This window comes from Pholcus phalangioides, unplaced genomic scaffold (genome assembly GCF_987345545.1).
Source record: "Pholcus phalangioides strain wild (caught in Gottingen) unplaced genomic scaffold, Ppha-v1.0 ptg000007l_1, whole genome shotgun sequence".
NCBI classification, from domain to species: domain Eukaryota; kingdom Metazoa; phylum Arthropoda; class Arachnida; order Araneae; family Pholcidae; genus Pholcus; species Pholcus phalangioides.
In genome coordinates this window covers 49821494-49842322 of record NW_028301600.1, presented here as the reverse complement: position 1 = coordinate 49842322, position 20829 = coordinate 49821494, and the positions used below count along the sequence as shown (strand labels likewise).

The following is a 20829-nucleotide window of genomic DNA, read 5'->3' as shown; positions in this document are numbered from 1 at the left end:
AGTGAGGGGAGTGAAAGAACATGTACAGTACTTGCTATAAAGAAAGAACAGATCCCAGATAATACAGATTAAGGAATTGATTGGATGGTCCGGTAAATCAAGTTCTGCATAAGATACAGTGAAACCTCGATATACATAACGATACCGAATCAAGCAACAAAAAAATATCTTTGTGGAGGAATTATCTTTAAATCACCAGTCAAAATTATCATGTGTCATCAAATTTATGCCGCTGTTGGCAACTTTTCTAAATCATTATTGTTAGCACCACCAAAAATGTGCTTTGGGGTCATTCAAGTATTACGTCATCATCGATGGGGGGTTTCAGATTTGCTGACTTTTGATGACAAGGGGGGGGGGGTTTGGATAATGCTTACGTCATCGACCACCCTTGATGAAAATATGAGTTAGGATTCAGAGGGGCAGAGCTGATGACGAAATTTTGCTGACAAGAGGGGGGGAATGAGGTCAAAAATGGCTAAAAATTTGCTTACGTAATACTTGAACGGCCCCTTTTGAGTATTTATTCGCTGCAAAATATTTTTTAATTGATTAGCTGATAAAAGAAATTCAGTTAAATGGTGTATTGCTCCTGTAAAGGGGTTTATCGCAATATACTTTGGTGTATCGCACAAAAAAGTAACAAAAAAGTAAGTATACTTTCAGTGATTAGGTGATGCTCAACACGATATTATTAGACATCCTCAGAATAACTGAAACATGCGACATGAATTAAAAAAATATACTGAATGATATTTCGAGTGGAAAATAAATAAAAATAATAAAAGTTGTAGCAGTTTCTCAAAATCCTCCTAAAAAATATTGTTATAGAGCGGTTTATCATAGTAAAGGATGTCGTATTGAGATAAGTTTAACATTAGACTATAGGCTGTTCCAAACCATACTTGAAAAAATACCATTGTAGAGGGGATTTATCGTTATATCGAGTATCGTTGTAGTGAGGTTTCACTGTATATGCATCTGTTTTGTGGGCATTTTAAGTAAATTGAGCATACAATTTTTTTTTTTTTTTACATTGAAAACCGTTATTTTGACAGCCCCCCCCCCCTGAAATTTGCTTTCCCTGTCATACAACCCCTTTCTGGCAGTCACCACCGCAGATGGCCACTTTTTTGCGGAATGCCGAGTGGGCGTCTTAGAGGAGTTTCACTGTATTTCCCTATTATACACTTTCATCCTGACTGTGGTAGCTTTGTTACCTTGCATATGGCCAATTTTCCCACATTTTGCCATCTCTTTAACACTTTTAATTGACAAGATCCCTCAGCAACCAAGATTTTGAAAAAAAGTTGTAAAAAGATGAAAATTAAAACACTGCAAGCTTAGTCAATGATAGTAATCATTACTTTATAGAATACAACAAGCACTAACTTCACTGAACTTTATCAAAACTAATGAAATGAGCAGAAATTTTCTACACTCTGCCTCCTGTGATACAACTCAAAAAACTAGTCCTTCCAAAATCTCTTATATTGTTGGTTTTTTAAAGGTTGTCCACAGGATGTGTTTTAGAATAAACTGAAACTTGGCAGATTAAAAATTCTATAAATGGTAGGGCAAATATGATGTAAAAAACCAAACTTTTGCATGTTTCTCCTCAAAAAACTTGTGTATCATATTCGCCCAAAAGGGCAATTGTGATACACCTCTGTCATTTAACCCTCATATTGTATAGGGAAACCGAGAAGGCATTTCAACACACCGAAATTGTAATGTATCGTGCCCAAAAATCATGCAAATCAGACATTAAATGTCCGAATTACAGCATAAAATGTAAAGCACTGTCAAATTACCAAATTTTTATATGGTAAAAAAATTGCATTTATTTTACACAAATTAAGTGATTATATATACATGTCTTGGAAAATTTATTTAGATATATTTTTAACTGATTTGACAAAAGCCTTAATTAAATCTGGTTATAATTAGCATTTAGAATTGCAGAAGTGGTGCAACCACATAAGCAAATTTTTGCTTATATGAAAACAGTGTATATAGAATCAGCTGATCAACAAACTAACCAATAATATAAACAATTGTTAAAAGTGTATCATATTCTCTTCTACTTTGCAGCTAAATAAACACCAGAAAGAGTATGATATTAATATAAACTTAGACATAACCTGAAAGGAAATTTCTTCCCCAACATAATTTTATATACATTAATAATAAATATCTTCATTCTGCAGCAAGTTACAGTAAAAGTCGTTAATGTAGATAATAGGACATGAAAAGAGTAAGAAATGAGCAATTCCAATATATTTTTTAGGTTTTGTTTAGTCAACAATAAAGTGTTTCTTTTTTTTAAGGTGTATCATAACTGCCCTCCATTTTGAGTGTAACATATTTACCCTACCTGACCCCTAAAAAGTCTGGGTTTTTGGTTCCTTCTGTGTTTGACCAAAGGGGTACTTGGGAAAATGTGATAGAAAACACTGCTCTATATTCATTGTGCTCCTGTGTTATCAATTATGTTGTTGGGTTTCATAAAGAAAAGACATGGTTTTATTAAGAACTTGTTTACAGGCAACTTGCTTGACAGAAATGGTTAATATTCATCTCAAACCCTTTGTCTAATTGAAATGAAAAAAGCTGATTCCAGAGGTAAAAAAAAACTATTTTTAAATGTTTCATCTTTGTAAATTAAGATTCTCACAGAAGTTGTTTCTACAACTGCATTTGTGAAAGTAAAAGCAAAACTTCGAATTTTGAATTCTCAGAATTTTGCCATAGAATTTGGCAAAATACAACCTCTGACAATAAAGTTTGATGAATAGTTCTCTAACATTAACGTAGATGAAATGTTAACGAAAGTTACCTTACTGTCCTTCGAAATAGTCACCTCCAATTACTATGCACCGTTGAGATCTCCTATACATGTCCTGGAAACTTTGCAAGAAGTCTTCTTTTGGGATGGAGTTCAAAAGCCTAGTCACATTTCGTTGGATGTCAGGAATATCGTCAAATCTCTTTCCTTTCAAAGCGAGTTTGAGTCGTGGGAATAGAAAGAAGTCTGGAAAATTGAGATCTGGCGAGTATGGTGGATGTTCAATTTGCACCACCCCTTTTTTTGCCAGGAACTGTTTGACGATATTGGCTGTGTGAGGGCGAGCATTGTCGTGAACAAGAAACCATGAAACTTGTTGTGCGTACTGAGGTCGTACCCTGTGTAGACGTTTCATGAAACGGGTCAAAATTTCAATGTACCTTGCAGCATTCATCGTCGTTCCCTCAGGTAGAAATTCCTTGTGGATAATGCTTTGACTATCAAAAAAGGTGATTAGCATCGTTTTGATGCTCTGACCTTTTTCTGACGAGGTGATGCAGGAGAACGTCATTCCATGCTTTGCCGTTTCATTTCAGAGTCGTACCTGAGACACCAGGACTCATCCTCAATGACAATGCAGTTCAAGAAATTTGGTGTTGCATCCGCCGTTTTGACAAAATCCTGTGACAAGCCTGTAAACGTGCCTGCTTCTGATCGTCAGTCAAGTGATGTGGCACAAGACGACAACACGCCTTTCGCATCCCTAAATTCTGAGTAACAATTTGTCACATGGATTCACGGTTAATCTGCAGTTCATCAGCTATCATGCACACAGTTAAGCGAGGATCTTTCGTGATCATTTTCATCACTTTCTCAATGTTTTCATCAGTGACGGAGGCGCCGGTCTTCTGCTACGGGGGTTGTCAGAAACACTTTCCCGGCCTTCTCTAAAACGGGCGAACCACTCGTACACACACTTCATGGACAGTGCTTGATCTTCATAAACACGTACCAGCATAGCGTGAGTTTCTTTCGGTGTCTTGCCAAGCTTAAAACAAAACTTCAAATTGATCTTTTGTTCGTTCATTTTCCTGTTCTCAGTTAAGAACCAACACACTAAACAAGCACTTTGTAAAACAAGTCTTTTACGGAATAAAAATGATGCTCAACTGAACAACGGTGGCGGCAGATGGTCAACACCTGCCGCTACGCATGTGCAGCGTTTTTCTTCGCCAGTGTTGCCAGATCGGCCGTTCTGACTTCATTCACCGAACTTTATTGTCAGAGGTTGTATATAACACAACTTCATTTTTCTCTCAAATTCTTTTATATACATTGTTTTGTTTTTTTTTTACGTAGCCACAAAATGTATTTTTAAGAAAAATTGTTTTTTGTTCTACAAGTCATGACAGCTTCACATGATCTATATCTGTAAATGAGAGTCATACATTTTCTATCAAAAATGAAATTATCAGGGTAAAGTTTTTATGAATATAAGTTGTGCTAAGAGGGCTTAAACCCCCCAACTGCCTTCGGCAGCCACCCCCTGTTCCTCTTCATATCTTGTTTATTTCGTCCCACTTCACCAAAGTGCTATGAAAAGTGAAAGCACCAGCTCACTGATGAATTTTACAATATTAAAGCAACAAAAAAACCAATGAGATTCATCAAGGACCCCTCCTCCCTGAAATGAGTCAACTTCCCCATGGGGGTCCCCACCCTGGAGCCCTGTTGAACTTCTCCCCCTTTGCCCTCTAAAACGGGGATTCCCGATCCCTCAGTGCGAATGAATAACACCCGCAGGGTTTACATTGCACCTTAAATTTGATGCACTCAGGGTTTACATTGGCACCCAAGAATTAATATCAAACTACTATTTACTATTTCGTAGTATGGGAAAAAAAGAACATTCAACAATAAATTTGGACAATAGTGTTCCTAGACACCTCAAGGTTGAAGGAAGGGCTGTCAGGGCCGATTATCTACCTGTGGTCGCAACTAGATATTCTTTCAGCCGGGCAAGCGTGCCTCGTGTAATTTTCAACAATTTTAAAAGAATTCAGTGCCCCCACTGGTCCAACCAGACACCAGATCTACCTGCATCCTTCTCTTGGCTTGGGTGGGGGCCTTCTGTGAAAACCTGAAGAAAAACCCAGAGGGATTGATGTCCAGATTTTAGAGGTGTTGGGCGGAATTTTTAGCTATTTGCTTTGTTAATGTTAAATTTAGCGGCCCGTGTGGTTGCACCCGCCCATCAGGACCACAACAAATTTCAATTCATATTAATTTTACCAACGAATAAAATCCGAAGGCCCCAACCAAGGAGCAGGGAGCCAATACACAGATTTTTGATACCTATCTACCTATTTTACGTTGTTGTCTAGCCCTCAGGGGCTATAGGACGACTTACACACTGCCGTAAAGGCTGTGTGAAGGAAAAGACGAGGTTGTGCTTGTATGTCAGTAATGTAATGAATGTTTGTGTTAGAAAAGTTAGGGAATTTGTCCAATCAGGAGAAAGGGCTCTAGTAGGAAACTTTGCAGCAAAAATGCCTCTGAATTTAAAGAATTTTCGAAGTCTAAGCTGGGCTAATGTCACTCAAAAAGATTTTCCTGTTGATATTTGCTTTCACCACCTAAACTGCACAATGACGTCACAACAAGAGAAGCTCCATTGGCTGGAATCGGAGCTTCTCACCTATTGATCAAGAGAGTCTTTATCAAATATTTGATGATTGAAGATGTTGATCAGGATTTCCTAGCCACTGCCTACAGAGAACAAAAGGGGAAAAAAGACCCCTTGACGGTAACATTCACTTAATCATAATCAATGACACAGCTCGCTGGAGCGTGTAAATGTAGTTATAATGTGCCCACTGATTATTTCTGCCAGTCTCTTTCTCTTTGTAACCTCTTTTGGATCTTGGAGATGATGTATCAAGATTTTTTTAAGAGTTTTCTTGATGGTCACGACAAGCTGGCTTCCATCTTTTCTCCCGGAGTAGTTTCAACCACCAATGTAACTCAAGGTGTGTGCATCCAGACTCACTCACTAACCCTAGGAGTGACCAGTAGTTTTTCATGGCCAATACCATGTTCTCTTTTGATTGTCCCAGTACGGACTTAAATCTCTTTTTCCGCCTTATGCTTGGATCTACAGTAGGGAGAGGGGCAGCAGTTCCAGTAATTAGGAGTGTGAAACTTTATACAGTTCACACGTCGAGGGGGATCCTTTCCCCGCATGTATGGACAGTCTCAACTTTCATGATCCTTGATGCACTTTACACAGCACTCAGGCTCCCTGCAACTTGCACTGTGATGGCCCCACACCATACATCGGAAGCATCTCTGCTGATTATTACTGTATTTTTCCACCTTGACCGTCGAGTGGTGGTTGAGTTCATTCAACTCCATGATCCTGCTAGAATCTGAGACCTTTGGCACTTCGACCAACCAGAAAGGCAGCTTGGCTCTGTCGTTCTGTCTATGCATTTGTTGGGCGTTGAGGATCTAAAAATTAAGATTCTGCAAAGAAGGACCATTCTTTCAGAGAAAAAATAAAGACTTTCAGGAGTGGAAGTAAGGAGTTATAGTGGCCCCTTTGGAGGAGAAATAAAAAGATAGGACTTTTTAAGGACCATACGAACCCTGTATTAATACCCTGCATGACGTCACGCAAACAAAAAACAATTTTTTCTACTGATAACAAATCATGCTTAACATTGATCGTATCTCATAAGAAATTAATAAACTATAAAAGATGTAGAAAAGGTTTTTGAATTTAATCCCTTCCTGAAACTTGGCTTTTAATTATGAAACATTCACTACTAAAACAGTGAAATTTTTGGTTTTGGAAAATTCTTATGCCAGATTTCTTCAGATATCACACAATCTCTGTTCTGCTCCAATGGTAAGAAGACGTCTGAAACTTTTTTGTTTGTTCACTCTGCTCTATAGTCTTGTTAAGCACTAGTTATTTTTCACTATAAGATCCATAAGTCTGTGATCACTTTGGAGTTTGGACATTATGTGTCGAGGAGATATGATCGAAGTGTTTAAAATTTTCAATGGGATGGATAGGATGGATCATGAACTTTAAGTACACCGCCAATCGACTGCTTTTACAAGGGGACACCAGTATCAATTGGTGAGGGACAATGCAAGGCTATGGTGTCGCAGGGAATTTTTCTCTAATAGGGTTGTTAATGAATGGAATAGCTTACCCCCGGAGGTAGTAAATTGTAACACAATTGACACGCTTAAAAAGAAGTACGATAAACATGTTGGGGTAAATCGAGAAGCTATCCATTCTTAGAATAAGACAACCATAAGTATTCTTTATGGGCATTGTATAATATTTTATCGTGTATATATTGTTTATAATTTGTGTTAATTGCATTTTTAATTGGGTTGCTGTATTTTTGAAATATATGACAACCATATTTTTATGGGCATCTTTTTATTAGCCACCTCGTTGGGCATTTTGTCTGTTGTGGCGTTGTATTTGTATTTTCTCGAATTTGCAGAAAAATACTGGGTAAATCATTCTGAAATATCAGTCATGTAAACCTCATGCTTGTACTCACAATTTCCAGTGAAAATTTAATAAGAATTTTTTTTTTTTTAATCAACCTTGTATAAGAAAAAGCTGTAAAGAATTTGTAATTTTCACAAAATATTTTAACTGCTATTTGCAATATGTCTGTATGCATTTTTGTTAAAATTACACACTTTCAGGAAAATATGAATGCTTCTTCTAAAAATTCCCAATTTTCATTGTGTACTTATAACAAGTGGAGTTTTTTAACCAAATTCTATGAAACTTGCAGAAAATTTCACAATGTAAAAATTATACATTATATCAAAATTTACTAAGAAGCCATCAAATATTTCATGACATATGAGCATTTAAATTTTAATTTTTAAGTATGCATACACGCATGGAAAATATCGATTTTATTTTTCACAAGTTGGTTGCCAACTTCATATAGAAAGCAACTTTTGTGAAGATTACAGTTGAATATCATGAAAGTTCAGAGAGATATTGCCGATATTGTGAGCTGTAATTCAAGTTACATGTTAAAGTAGCTGGATGATAAGGGATTTTCCACAAATTGATATTTCAATTTTATTTTCTATCATTTGATTATGTTGAGAATAAACTGCCAGCATTATGGGGGAACAGAGACACATGTCTGATGCTATATAAGAGAAATGCTTAAGCATAATGCATGTGTATGATGTCCAAATGAAAAAAACTGAAGGAAATAATCAAATGACAGAAATCAATCTAAATATGAATTTGTGGAAAATCCTTTTTTATCAAGTTACTTTCAGCTAATAACTTGAATTACTACTCACAATATCAACAATATCTTTCTAAATTCTCATGATATTCAACTGTAATTTTCACAAAAGTTGCTCTATCTATATAGTTAGCAACCAAATTATGAAAAATAAAATTGGTATCTTTTGCACATGCATACTTGAGAATTTCTTTCAACTGCTCATATCTCATGAAATATCTGATTGTTTCACTTCAAATTTCTGTATTATGTATAAGTTTTATGTTATCAAACTTTCTGTAAGTTTTGTACAATCTGGTTGAAAACTCTCTGGTTTAAGGTCATTATTACATTATAAAAGTTTTCTAAAACTTGACAAATGCAACCATTAAGCTTATGTGTTACATTTGTTTGAATGTAACCAATAAGCTAATTGGTTGCATTTCAAAGTTCTATAAATCAACTTTTACAAAACTTTTATAGTGTAATACCAGCTTAAGCAAAAAACATATGATGAAAATTAAAATTTTTAAAACTAACATTTCATATATTCACGAAAATGGATTTAAAAATTGTAAATATTTTGTGAAAATTACAAATTATTTTGCAGCTTTTTCTTTTTCTGATAACAGGATTGATAAAAAACTTTTTATTTTACAAGTTTTTGTCAGCCCCCTGAAAACACGATTGACTAGATTTTCACTGGAAATAGAGTACAAGCATAGGGCAAAATCCTGGCTTTCATACAAACATAGGGTTCAAATGACCAAAATTTCAGAACGATTCATTTAGTATTTTTCCTAGAAATTTCAGGAAATGTCTAATAGTCAAAGTGGACACAGACTTTTGGCTATATAGTGTATGCAATTATATTTATGTATTTCTCTTCAAAACATTTGGTTCATCACACGCAGTTATCTTCTCACAAAATACGAGTGCTGGGGAATATATGGGTGGCAGAAAAATTGGATTAGAAAAGTTTAATCCTCTCATGCATTCTAATTTATATTTCTATTTATGAAAAACTATTTTTTCTTTTCAATGAATGGTATTTGATATTTCAGTTTTACTAAGGCCGGGATTACACTATAAACGTTTGATAAAATATATTTTATAAAATTTGAAAAATTCCACAAATAAGATCACTGGTTGCATTTACTCGAATGTAACCGATGCGCTTATTAGTTGCATTTTTTGAGTTTAATAAAAGAACTTTTATCAAAATTTTACAGTGTAATGCCAGCCTTAGAATAATAAATTTTATAAAATTTTTGTCCGGAAGACAATGTGCACCAATGCAATAAATTGCAGGCATATTTATATGAAAATGATTTAAACCACATGTGCTCTACTTTCATTAAGAAATTTCAGTCTTTCATCTATATATATAAAAACAAATGTATGTCAGTTTGTCCTTTATGAATTACTACACCATTCATCCGATCGCCATGAAACTTTGTTGAGTATACACCCGCAAAGGTTTCTGGCATAGTGTTTTTAAAAAAAATTTTTTTTTTTTCCCTTTCCTTCATTTCCTTTCTTCTGAGATCGCAGCAACACACGACGAGTAAGCTAGTTTTTAATGAAAATATCCCAAGTATGACAAAATAGATAATGTGAGCAAATTACTTCTTGCTGAAACAATAATGTTTTAAATGGCCAAAATTTGAATTGTTCAGTTTATACAAAGCAAAGAGCAATTACTAATTGCATACAATCAAAGTTGCCTATTTCCTCTTTGTCTCACTTTACATGAAAAGACTGAAAATATTCTAGACAGATTGAAACTTCACATCTAGCACTATTATTTGATGATTAGGAACTGCTGTATTTTTTTTTTTTTTTGGAAAACATCTATCACCATCCTTCTAATGTTCCTCGTATGGCAATTTTTTCTGGTTTTTTAGTATTAGAAAAGTAAACTGGTAGGCACCCTAGTTCTTTTAACCCTGTTAAGCCGAACCTTGATACATCAAAACACTCCTCTTGATTTAAACTACAATGAAAATAACTTGTTCATTCACAGGAAGTGACAAATTATTTTTTGTAACACGTGTATGGATTAATCTGTTTTGCAATTTTATCAATGAATTTATATACCATAGATAGCTATGAAAAATAATCTACAGGGTCCATCTATCTTCATGAATATTGACTTAATTTTATTTTTTCCCCCCCATTCTTTCCTGCCAACAAAAAGATTGTTCAGTACTAGCAAAACATTTATTTTTCCATCGAAATTCCTCTGGTTGTCTGATAAATGATCAAGAACTGTACTTTGTACAATAGCTTAGTTTTGAAAATTGTGTCTGGCCAACAAAGAAAAGACACTGATAATCACTGTATTCATTTAAACAATATGATTATGGCAATTGACATTTTTCCTGTTAATTTAGGTTTGCAAAATGAAATTCCAAAAACCTTGTACAAAAATTTCCTGAAATACTTGCCACATATTGTAGACCCACATACATTTACTTTTCATGAACAATGTATGAGGACAGATTGTTTTGAAAAACCTTTTCAAAAATATAAGTATGTAAGAGAGTTAAGTACCCACATTTCATTTATAGGATATGATGTACATAACCATACAAATCTTTCTAGAAGACTCGTACAATCAACAAAAAAACATCAGATTTTCACTTTGTTTCTTCACACGATAAGTAATGACTGAATTCTATATATATATATATTATATGAGGCCTGTGTGCATATGAGAGGGTTAAATTCTTAGTTCTTGATTTTCTCATAGGTTTCATTTCTTTCACTGACCTATTTTTATTTTATGCAAGCTAGAAGTTATAAGAAAGTTAGGTTTTAATGCCAATTCTCTGTTTAATTAAGACTCAACATAAGTTCCTTCTTTCAATTTTTTTAATACTATTTAAGAGAGACTGCTGATTTATCCTAGTGATCTAAAATAGAGTGTAAGCATGAAACTATCCACTGATTTAAATATGGAATGAATCATTTCATGCAATTTAACCTTTTCATGACAAAATTGAAATAGAATATTTAAAATAAATAATACACATCCAATGCAACTACAAAATATTGTTGCATAGTATTAGAGTTCAAAATAAATGTGAATAGTTGTTTTAAAAGACTACCTGACTGACACATTATAGAGGGTGCAGCACTCAAGATTACTAATTTTTGAAACAGAGTAAATATAACTGAACACATGGCAAATAAGTCAGCATCTTTAATTCACAAAACAGATCTTCTCTTCAATACAACCTCCACGACAATTAAGGCATTGTTGCAATTTCCTAAGTAATTTGCCATGGCACAATATAGTATTCTGCGTAACATTCATTACCTTCAAACAAATTTAATTTTTAAGACTGTTAATATCAAAAAAAGTGAGTAAAAACTTGTGTGCTTTCAGGTATCCCCTATAAAGAAAAGTCTCTGCTGCACTAAGGTCTAATGTAGTGGTTCTCAAACTTTTGGCACCTGTTTTACATCCCTTGCTGTGCAATCATGTATATCTAGCATTTCATGAAAATAATAATTTTAAAAATTAGGTAAACACTTAGGTAAGACCCTTCACAGAGTTTGACTACACTCTTTCCAGCAACACGTTAATAAAAACAAAAACACTGGTTTTATAAATTGGGGAGGGCCAGCACCTGAAGAAACAACAAAAATAAAACTTTCCTCTCAAAAAAAAAAAAAAAAAATCAGTAGACTGTCCCTATGGGAACCTTTAACGGTCCATAGTCTGTTTTGCAATCCTTAGACAAAATATTGCCAATAGTTAAAGAATAATATATATATCATAAGTGAAGACAGACATTCTTATTTATTCTTTCTTCCAGCTAAATAGTTTTTTTGCTTACTCATGATAATTGCTGAAATATAGACAAACTGATAATTCATTCATCAATTCCAGGTAAAGAAAAAATAGACAACTGTTGAATGGGCCACGATTTTAATGTTAAATTAAACATAGGAAGAGCTAAAATTATTTAATTGTAAAGAAATAAGAGACCTTTTTATTTTTATGACCTTTTTCTCACTAAATTATTTTTCTCAAGGCACTGACTTTTCCCCATGATGGTAGACACCATTGTGCATGTGATACAGATACATCCTCTGTTCATACAATGGTAAATTTCTAGACAATTTATATGATCGTGTTTTTTTGAAGGTGCAACCTATGCTGCTGATAATCATTAACTGTACAACAAATTGATTGTTGCACTGATATGATGTACTTGCTTAGGACAAACTTTTCTCACAAAATATGCACTGCAGCAACAATCAATGTTAATTGCTCAACAATCATTGCTCATAGAATCTAAGGTTTCAAGGAACCTTCCCATAACCCACACAAGCAGTGTTGTAAACTCAAAATTAGCAATGTTGAATGCTGCACCCTATAAAGTATTTTGTTAAAAATTGTTTATATATATTTACTTTTCAAGGGTGTCCCACAAATTTTTAAATGGTTTGAAAATTCATAAAAATTGAAGGAATTGATACATTTGAATGCGGTTTGGAAAAAAGCTATTCTCACAAAGAGAATTTTTCTGGTGCACAAAAAAAATTTAGTTCAAATTTTTGTTAAAAGGAAATCAGTGAAAATATGTCAATCAGAGTCCTATAAAATGCAGGGTGTACGATTAAAAGCTCATTTCTCTGAATTTTCCTGTTACTAGCGCTTACATAAATATTTCAATGTGATGTTGATATTGGAGGATAAAGCACAATTGGTGAAGTTGCTTTATTTCAGCCACGAATTGCCAGCTGAAGCTTTACGAACCTTTCAGACACAGAAGACATTGAAGAAAGGTTCGAGTCCAATCACTCTGCCAAACTGGTTTACAGTGCCCTCTATCAACAAATCAGCAAACAGCATTAAAATATACCAATATTTCTTCAATTTTTAAAGTATTTACAAATTTATGGGACACCCTGCATAAATATAAATCACTCTCTTCCTAGAATATGAAAAAATTTGAGAATGTTTTTGCTGTTTTCAGTTTGGTATTGGATGAAATGGTTGTACATTTATATCAAAACCAGCTAATCAATATATACAAAAAAATCATTTTTAATTTTTATCAAATTAAGATTAATTAAAAGAGTATCAATTAACAAAAAAATTGATACAGCTGATTGGTAATGAAGAAACAACCATTCAACATTTTAACAACTATAATTTATTTTTATTTTGCAAATTGTTTGTAAGAAACATGTTGCTTCTGCAGCGTTTCTTTTAATAGTCTTTAAAATGTAAAAGGAAATAAACTGAGGAAATAAAAAAAAAAGGAAAATAACTGAATGTGTGTTACTATTATTTCACAAATTTTCAGTTTTTGCTGATATGTAATGTGCACTGCCAATTTTATCATAAACATTGAGCTTATTGTAAATAATTTATTTGCAAGTGATTTTAATTACAGTGATTGCATCATTCTATTGAATTTGAAGAAGCACCAATGCAATATCAATGCAATGGCTGAACTGAAAGGGATCTTTAGAATAGGAAAAAACCAAATGTATAAAAAAAATCACTTTAATATAAATTATAAATTTACTTGTTTGTAACTGCAGTAAATGGGAATGAGGAGAATAAGGCTTGATAAAACATATATACGGTATATAATGATGAATAATTTTTTTTCTAGGAACTCGTTGATGTAAATGATTTTAAAATCAAAAAGCTCCACAAATATATATTAATACTACAGAATTTATTATGTCCTCTTGCACCAAGAAAATTTATGTGCTATTGAATAGAAAAATACTGACAGTGAAGAGATAATATGTTAACTTTACTAAAGGGCAAGTAATATTCAGAACGCTGAATTTTATTTGTCAAAGGCACATGCAGAAACACACTTTACCCTTCTCAGATCATGACAGGTCACATTTTTTTCATTGATTTTCGTGAGTTTCCAAGATTATAAAAGTAGTTAGGCCAGAAACTGTACTGTAATTTACAGCTGCCACCAGGAAAAAAAAAACTGCCTCATTCATGTTGTTCCACAAGGAAAGCCAAATAGTCAATACATACACATATACACACACACACCCCATTAAGGCAGCAAAAAATGGATATATGAACTCCAAACTACTTTTGGCAATGACACAAGAAATAAAGATATTGACTACTTAGCTAATCTGATCTTGAGGTTTAAAACATCATTAAAAAAAACTTTACAGCTATGGTTTCACATGACAATTCACCTATACCAATGAAATCTGTGCTGCAATATGTATTAATGTAATTTCACCAATAAAGAATCCACCATTTTTAAACTAGAATAAAAGTTGAGTCACAAGTTTACTGCTATGAGAATCCCTTAATTCAAAATATACTTCATAGTTTTGATTTTGATGGGAAAAAATGTATTTATATATTTTATAGACAGGCAAGAAGCAAAGACACCACAACACTTAGTGTTAAATCTGTACAGCAGATATGTGCGTAAGCTTAACTGGACCACTCATTGCACACAGACGAAAAATTTTTATATCACGATTCACAAAATCTAAACTGAATTTAGAAGTTAAAAGGCAATTAAAAAAAGAACTCCAGAGAGTTTGGGGAAGTTAAAAATATGTCTGATGATTCATGGCTACTTGAGAAATTTGGCAATCCTTGACTATTATTTAAATATCTGCCCATTGAATACATTTGAAAATAATGTATTATACTAAAATAACTTATTAATCAATTTAAGATTATGGACAACACCAATTTTGATCTCTGTAATTTGAAAAGAAGTCAGAGTCACGCATACAAAGAGGATATAACATTAAACATATCGAAAACATTTATGGCAGGCAGCAAAGCCAAAGTTAGCAAGAAGTCAACAAAAATTACTTGTCATAAGCTATTCACATATTAATTATCAAGGTGTATGGTGACTTTGGTGCACTGTTCCAACTGATTATTGAATGTAAGTTAAATGATATTTTTCATTTTTTTTCTATAAAATGACTATACCCATAAATCTTACAAACAGACTATTAATTATATGCAAATTTTGATCATTCTGACCTATTTCACAGTCAAAATGCACCGGTTTTGCCAAAGATTTGATGAAAGACTAACAATGTAAGGAATTAGTTTAGTAGTTTAGTTGGCATGGCAACACAGAAGTTTTATATTATTCATCATGATTAATTTATACATAAATTTTGTGCTTTAACAAGAACAATAAAAAATAAAGCAAAACAATTTCAAGTATAGAACTGTATGTATACATATGTTCTTGGTTTCATGTTGCTGTGTGAAATCAAGCATCAGAAAATTGCTAAATCTACAAAATAAAGAGTTTATTAAAGGTAATGCAGCACATACTGCAACTTTCAATAGAAATATACAGCTTTTTCCATATGTGGGCATAAGGGTATAGCTGACAATTTCTCTGGTATGACTATGCTGTACACTATATACAAAAAGCTGTGTAGTTCACACTATAGTCATCCTCTCTAATGTTTCTCTTGAAAAATTAAAGGAAAAAAAAAAAGAAAACTGCTTTCTTGAATCATTACTGACAGTCGAGAATAAAAATGAATTAAAACTCAGTTTGAAGTCTGCACAGACACATAATTTAAAAAAAAATTACTGAATCATTAAATCACTAGTAACAGTAACTGTATACAGGTAATCGCAAAGGTGAGAAAAGAAAACAATATTTAACCTCAACATTTTCTGCACCCACCATTCAGTATTTAGCTGCAATGCTTTGTATGCATTCTAAACACACACTTCCACAACACTTGAATACTGCCTGTAGTGAGAACACGCCCTTTTTGACATTGTATGCCCTGTTGAAATAGGGCAGAAGTTCAATTTCAATGAAACAGCAAAACTACAGCACAATACTAAAAGTCAGCGAATTCCTTGGCACATTTTTCTGTGGACGATATGCGTAGTGCCTCTTCTTCATAATCATCAAAATTACTAGTGTCACCAGGACCTTTGCATTTCGGTATAAAAGGTGCTTCCACCTTGAAATAAAACATAAAACATCAATCACCATGAGGAAAAAGTTAACAATCTTAAATTATTTTATCACTTATGTTTTTTTTAAGCATTATAAAACAAAATTTAACATTACAACATTATTATTTAACATTACAAAATACAGTATAGTTATTTTAAGTGTTAAGGATAAAGATCAACAAAAATGCTAAATGGGAGGGGGCGGAATTACAACCAGCTCATCTCTAGTAATAACTAAAGCCCAGATTATATGCAAATGTATATGTGAATATACATTTGCATATTTTGTTTTTTTTAGCATTAATGCATATAAATGTATAAAATCAAAGAATTTTCAGTATAAGTGCATATTTTTAAAGGTTTATTTAAGCTCACTCAATTTTTTTTTATAATTTTTCAAATAAATATTGTTCATAATATTTTCATAACATTGATTTTTTTCCCGCAGGTGAAATTTAGTGAATTAATACATATTTATAAAGTATTCTACGAATATTAACTGTTTTATTGTAAGGCTATTTCTAGAGATATGTCAGTGTTACATTTTTTTTAGAAATAGTGTCAAAATTATTTTGTTACTGGTATTTTCATTATGGAGCAGCTACAACAAACTGAAAATTAAAAAATGCCTGAATAAAAAATATGTAGAAGTTATTTGCATATGCTGTATATATATATGAGGGGATATTTTTTTTTGCAAATGAAAAATACATATGCACTAATAAATAGAAAAGATACCTTTTAAAAAACATCTGCTTTTTTTTTTGCATGGTGATTTATTTCAATGCATATTTTCTCATTTTTTTGTACATATTTTGGAATTTGACTTTTCAAGATTTCTAGTGCATATTCTGGGGTGTTTAATGCATATTGACATTTTAAATGCACATTTTGGAATTTTAAGTGCACTATTTGTATTTTAAGTGCTTATTTTTGCATTATTAAGTGCATATTTGCATAATTTTAGAGCACATTTTACCACTTTTTTAGTGCATATAATCTGGGCTCTAATAATAACTAATGATGATGAATTTATTTTTAAACTACTATTGTAATTAACCCTTTGCGGTTAAGAGGGTTTTTTATTCCTCTGACAATTTTTTTAATTATAAAATTAAATTTTTTTCATAGCACTATTTCAGTATCCTCTAAGATTCACTCGAGCTAAAATCAAAATGACAGAAATGACTTGGTTACAGAAATGATTTTCTGTCTCTCAATACATTCCAGATGGAAAAAATTTTACATTTACTACTTCATGATCTTGGACAGTAACATTCATCATTAAAAATTAGAATCCACATTTCTTTGTATAGTCCAAAGTTTGCATTTCAAAGCAGTTGGATACATAGGCCTATTCTAGGTTTGTAGCATTCAACTGTCTTAGCATTGATTGCATTCTTTTTGGAGTCTTCCACAGTCCAGTCTGTGAACTCTTTTCAACAATGCACACAGCAAATTATGAAGACATATATGTTTTTTAAGAAGTATTTCAAGACAACTTCCAAAACCACAGTGCGAAATGTGTAAATTACAAGGTCTGATACAAATAAGTCAAGGTGAACTGGACTTATTTGGTGGTAAAAGGATTTGTTTATATTTTACTGTTCAATATAATTTTTTGATGAATGAAGAACTTTCATTTCTAGCTTTTTGCTGAGCACTGAATGCAAAGACAATTAAATGCTACAAACCTAGAATAGGCCTATGTATCCAACTGCTTTGAAATGCAAACTGTTGTTTCACCTATACAAAAAATGTCCACCCTAATTTTGAATGATGAATGTTGGTTACTGTCCAAGACCATGAAGTAGTAAATGCAAAATTATTTTTTCCATCTTTTCATAGAAGTTTTTAATGACTGTTCTACTTATTGAGTTCTCAAACTAAGCAAATGAAAAATAATTAAACCAAATATAATCCACACACATATCCCTTCCCTTCCAAATAACCTAAAAAATGATATCATTTCTGCTTTGGCAGAATCATTAATTGCAATCTACAACATTTGTAATATCTGGCAATATATCAATGGTAGCTAGTGAATTAAAATCAATTACACAAATTTTATTGATAGGATTTGGTAAAAAAAAGTAGGACAATTTACCAAAAAGTAGGACGAGTGGGAGCCCTGAATATTTGAAATTTATTAGCATGCAGGCATTATAAATTTATCAACCATAATTTCTTGCAGATAACCTGCAGAAGCATACAATCTGTAATTCGAAAATGACCGCAGAAAAAGTTTAGAATCAAAGCTACTACTTTGCATACGACACACGAAACTCTTAAATCAGGAAACCTAAAGCACAAATTTTTGAATGATCCATCAATGTTTGTTAATTTGCAAGTTCACTATACAACCACCCCTTTCGTTCGAAGAGCCTGTACAGGCTCATGCTCTAGGCTAAGTTTTTTGGTGGCCCATCTATAGTGTGAATTGATAGGGTAAAAAAAAAAAAAGGCGACAGCATTTCCTGGTTGAAATCCCGTCAGCCCCACCAATTGGGGGGGGGGGATAGGTCATGCTTCTAGTTCAGTATTTTATTCGTTTAATATGAAAAATATTTTTTTTATTTGCTGAAAATTAGCAATTTATCCTAATACACGCAAATTTAAAATAACTGTGAATGTGAAATTACTATTGTTGAGGTGTTTTTAAATCAGCTTATATACGCTGCAAAGTATGAACCACTGGATACCAAGCAGAGATGGAGCTGAAGTTTGAAATTCACATGCCTTCGCAGGAAACTGAAACACCCACTCTTTTTTCCAGTCTTGGTGAGTACTCTACCATTAGGCTATAGAAAACTGACATTTTATTCTCTTATATATGAACCCTAAACAGAACCATGCATGGGCAGCAGCCTCTTAGATCAGCTAATAGCTCTTTGCAATAGCCCCCAGATGACAAAGGGAATCAAACCACCAACATCTTGCAGTCAGCCACGCAGTAACTGCAAGAGGTTTGTATTGTAGACCACTACTTAATGTACAGTATGCACATTCAATGTCCTTTCTAACTAAGCTATCCCATTAGCTTTCTCATGAGTGACTTATACAGGAATGGAAAGAGATGAAGTCTATTTTGGAGCAGCAAACTATACGATTTGGAGCAGCAAAATTTAAGTTTTAGAGCAGGGATGTATAAACTGGAGCAATAAAACTGATGTTGGGAAAAAAACCCCAATGAATTAAAACAACAATATTTGGGATTGCTGACAATTTTTTTTTTTTACAAAAAATTTATCAAAAAAAAAAAAATCACCATAATTACACTAACAAACTTTTCGCACCAGTCTATTTATGCTATCATTGCTAAACCACAAAACAAAGCACTTTTATCAATGATAGCAACTGTTACAGTTAATGAATGAAGTTTTTACATCTTTTCATGCCCTTCGATATATAAGCCGCGCCTCAAGTCCTGAAAATACCACAAATTTTCGCCCACTATCAATGAACTGATATATATATTAGGTAGAGGGCCTGATATGCTCCAAATGGGATATTGAATATCCTGGATTATGTTCTGTACATAATTTTTACAAACAGTGAAAATTTTGAATTTCTCTACTTTTATTTTTTTATTCAATTATAAATAAATAGCAAAAAAGCAATATTTTCAGTTCAGTTCATGTAGAATAATAATTAAAAAATAGATTTACACAAAATTCTGGAATAAAGGTAGACTGCCTATGTATATGAATAAAACAATATGGATTTCAAAGGGTAAATTAAAAAAAAATATATTTTTTCATCTATAAAAGCACTTGTCTTTCTTTCCCTTAAGGTGAGAAATTCCAATTCCAGTCCAGAAAACACACACAAAAATATTATTTCTATAAATTTTTCTTGGTCAATATCTCTACACCAGAGGTTTCCAAACTTATATCTCTGGGCCCCCCCAACGCATAATTTTAATTAACTATAAAGCAAAAGTCTCCTAATGATGGCTTAAATTTTTGTAATCCATTTTTATGTTTCACACCCAAACTCTCCTTCGGATGTTTACCCCCCCTAGCATTGAAAAAATTCTTTGTTGTGGAGGTCTTAAAATTTTCATATGATGCACGCCGTATTGAAAAATTCAAATGAAAATGACAGGTCACTGAGCTTTAATATTATTTTATACAGCTATTCATTAAGCTAATTTTCAGAAATGGCTAGCAGGTCACAAATGGCCTGCAGGCAAAAGCAACACAAGTGTTTTGAATTGGCTTGTGCTCGTCTTGAACATTTGAACATTATGCACAAAATTTTGATTTCTGAATCAGTTTTGTAGGTGCTCAGACCCATGTCACAAATTACCATGGGTGCTCAAGAACCCACAGCACCCCCCCCCCAGCTCTGATGCCACTGCCTGCAGGAATGCATTGAAACCCCACGCTTTATAATATGAAACATAATGCAGTATATTAAGACCAGGAGAGCAAATATATGAATTAATATTCATCACAGGGACAGTTTCCTGATGAGAGAAAAGCCATATGAAAGGTCACATTTTCTAATCATTATTTAATATCTTATTTATTATTATTATTTTGTAGAATCAAAGATAATAATAATATACACATGACAATTATTAATATTTTGAGACTGGTACCATCTTCTAAGGCTGAAAATATGTATCATTTACATTTATTTAAACAGAAATACATATATCTCTCTCTCCTAGTTTCAATAAGAGCTGACTGATTCTAGTATCACACGAATGAGTCAGTGGAGTTTAGACATTTTCTCGAATTTCTAGTAAAATACTGGACAAATCATTCTGAAATTTC

At 32.9% G+C, this 20829-nt stretch overlaps 2 protein-coding genes across 5 annotated transcripts in view; one reads left to right on the top strand and one right to left on the bottom strand.

Moving 5' to 3' along the window:
- Window positions 1-20829, top strand: part of LOC149085433 (trafficking protein particle complex subunit 13) — a 103097-nt gene that overhangs the window by 76929 nt on the left and 5339 nt on the right. The window lies entirely within an intron of this gene.
- Pka-C1 (Protein kinase, cAMP-dependent, catalytic subunit 1) overlaps window positions 13763-20829 on the bottom strand; it is a 131978-nt gene continuing 124911 nt past the window's right edge. For 3 of the 4 annotated variants that reach the window (XM_089233435.1, XM_089233436.1, XM_089233433.1), the window contains one exon: window positions 15358-16050. In XM_089233435.1, coding sequence (XP_089089561.1) covers window positions 15925-16050 — 126 coding nt within the window. In that variant the 3' untranslated portion in view covers window positions 15358-15924. Of the gene's footprint in view, window positions 16051-20829 lie in introns of all 4 variants that reach the window. The other variant, XM_089233434.1, reaches the window with a different exon arrangement.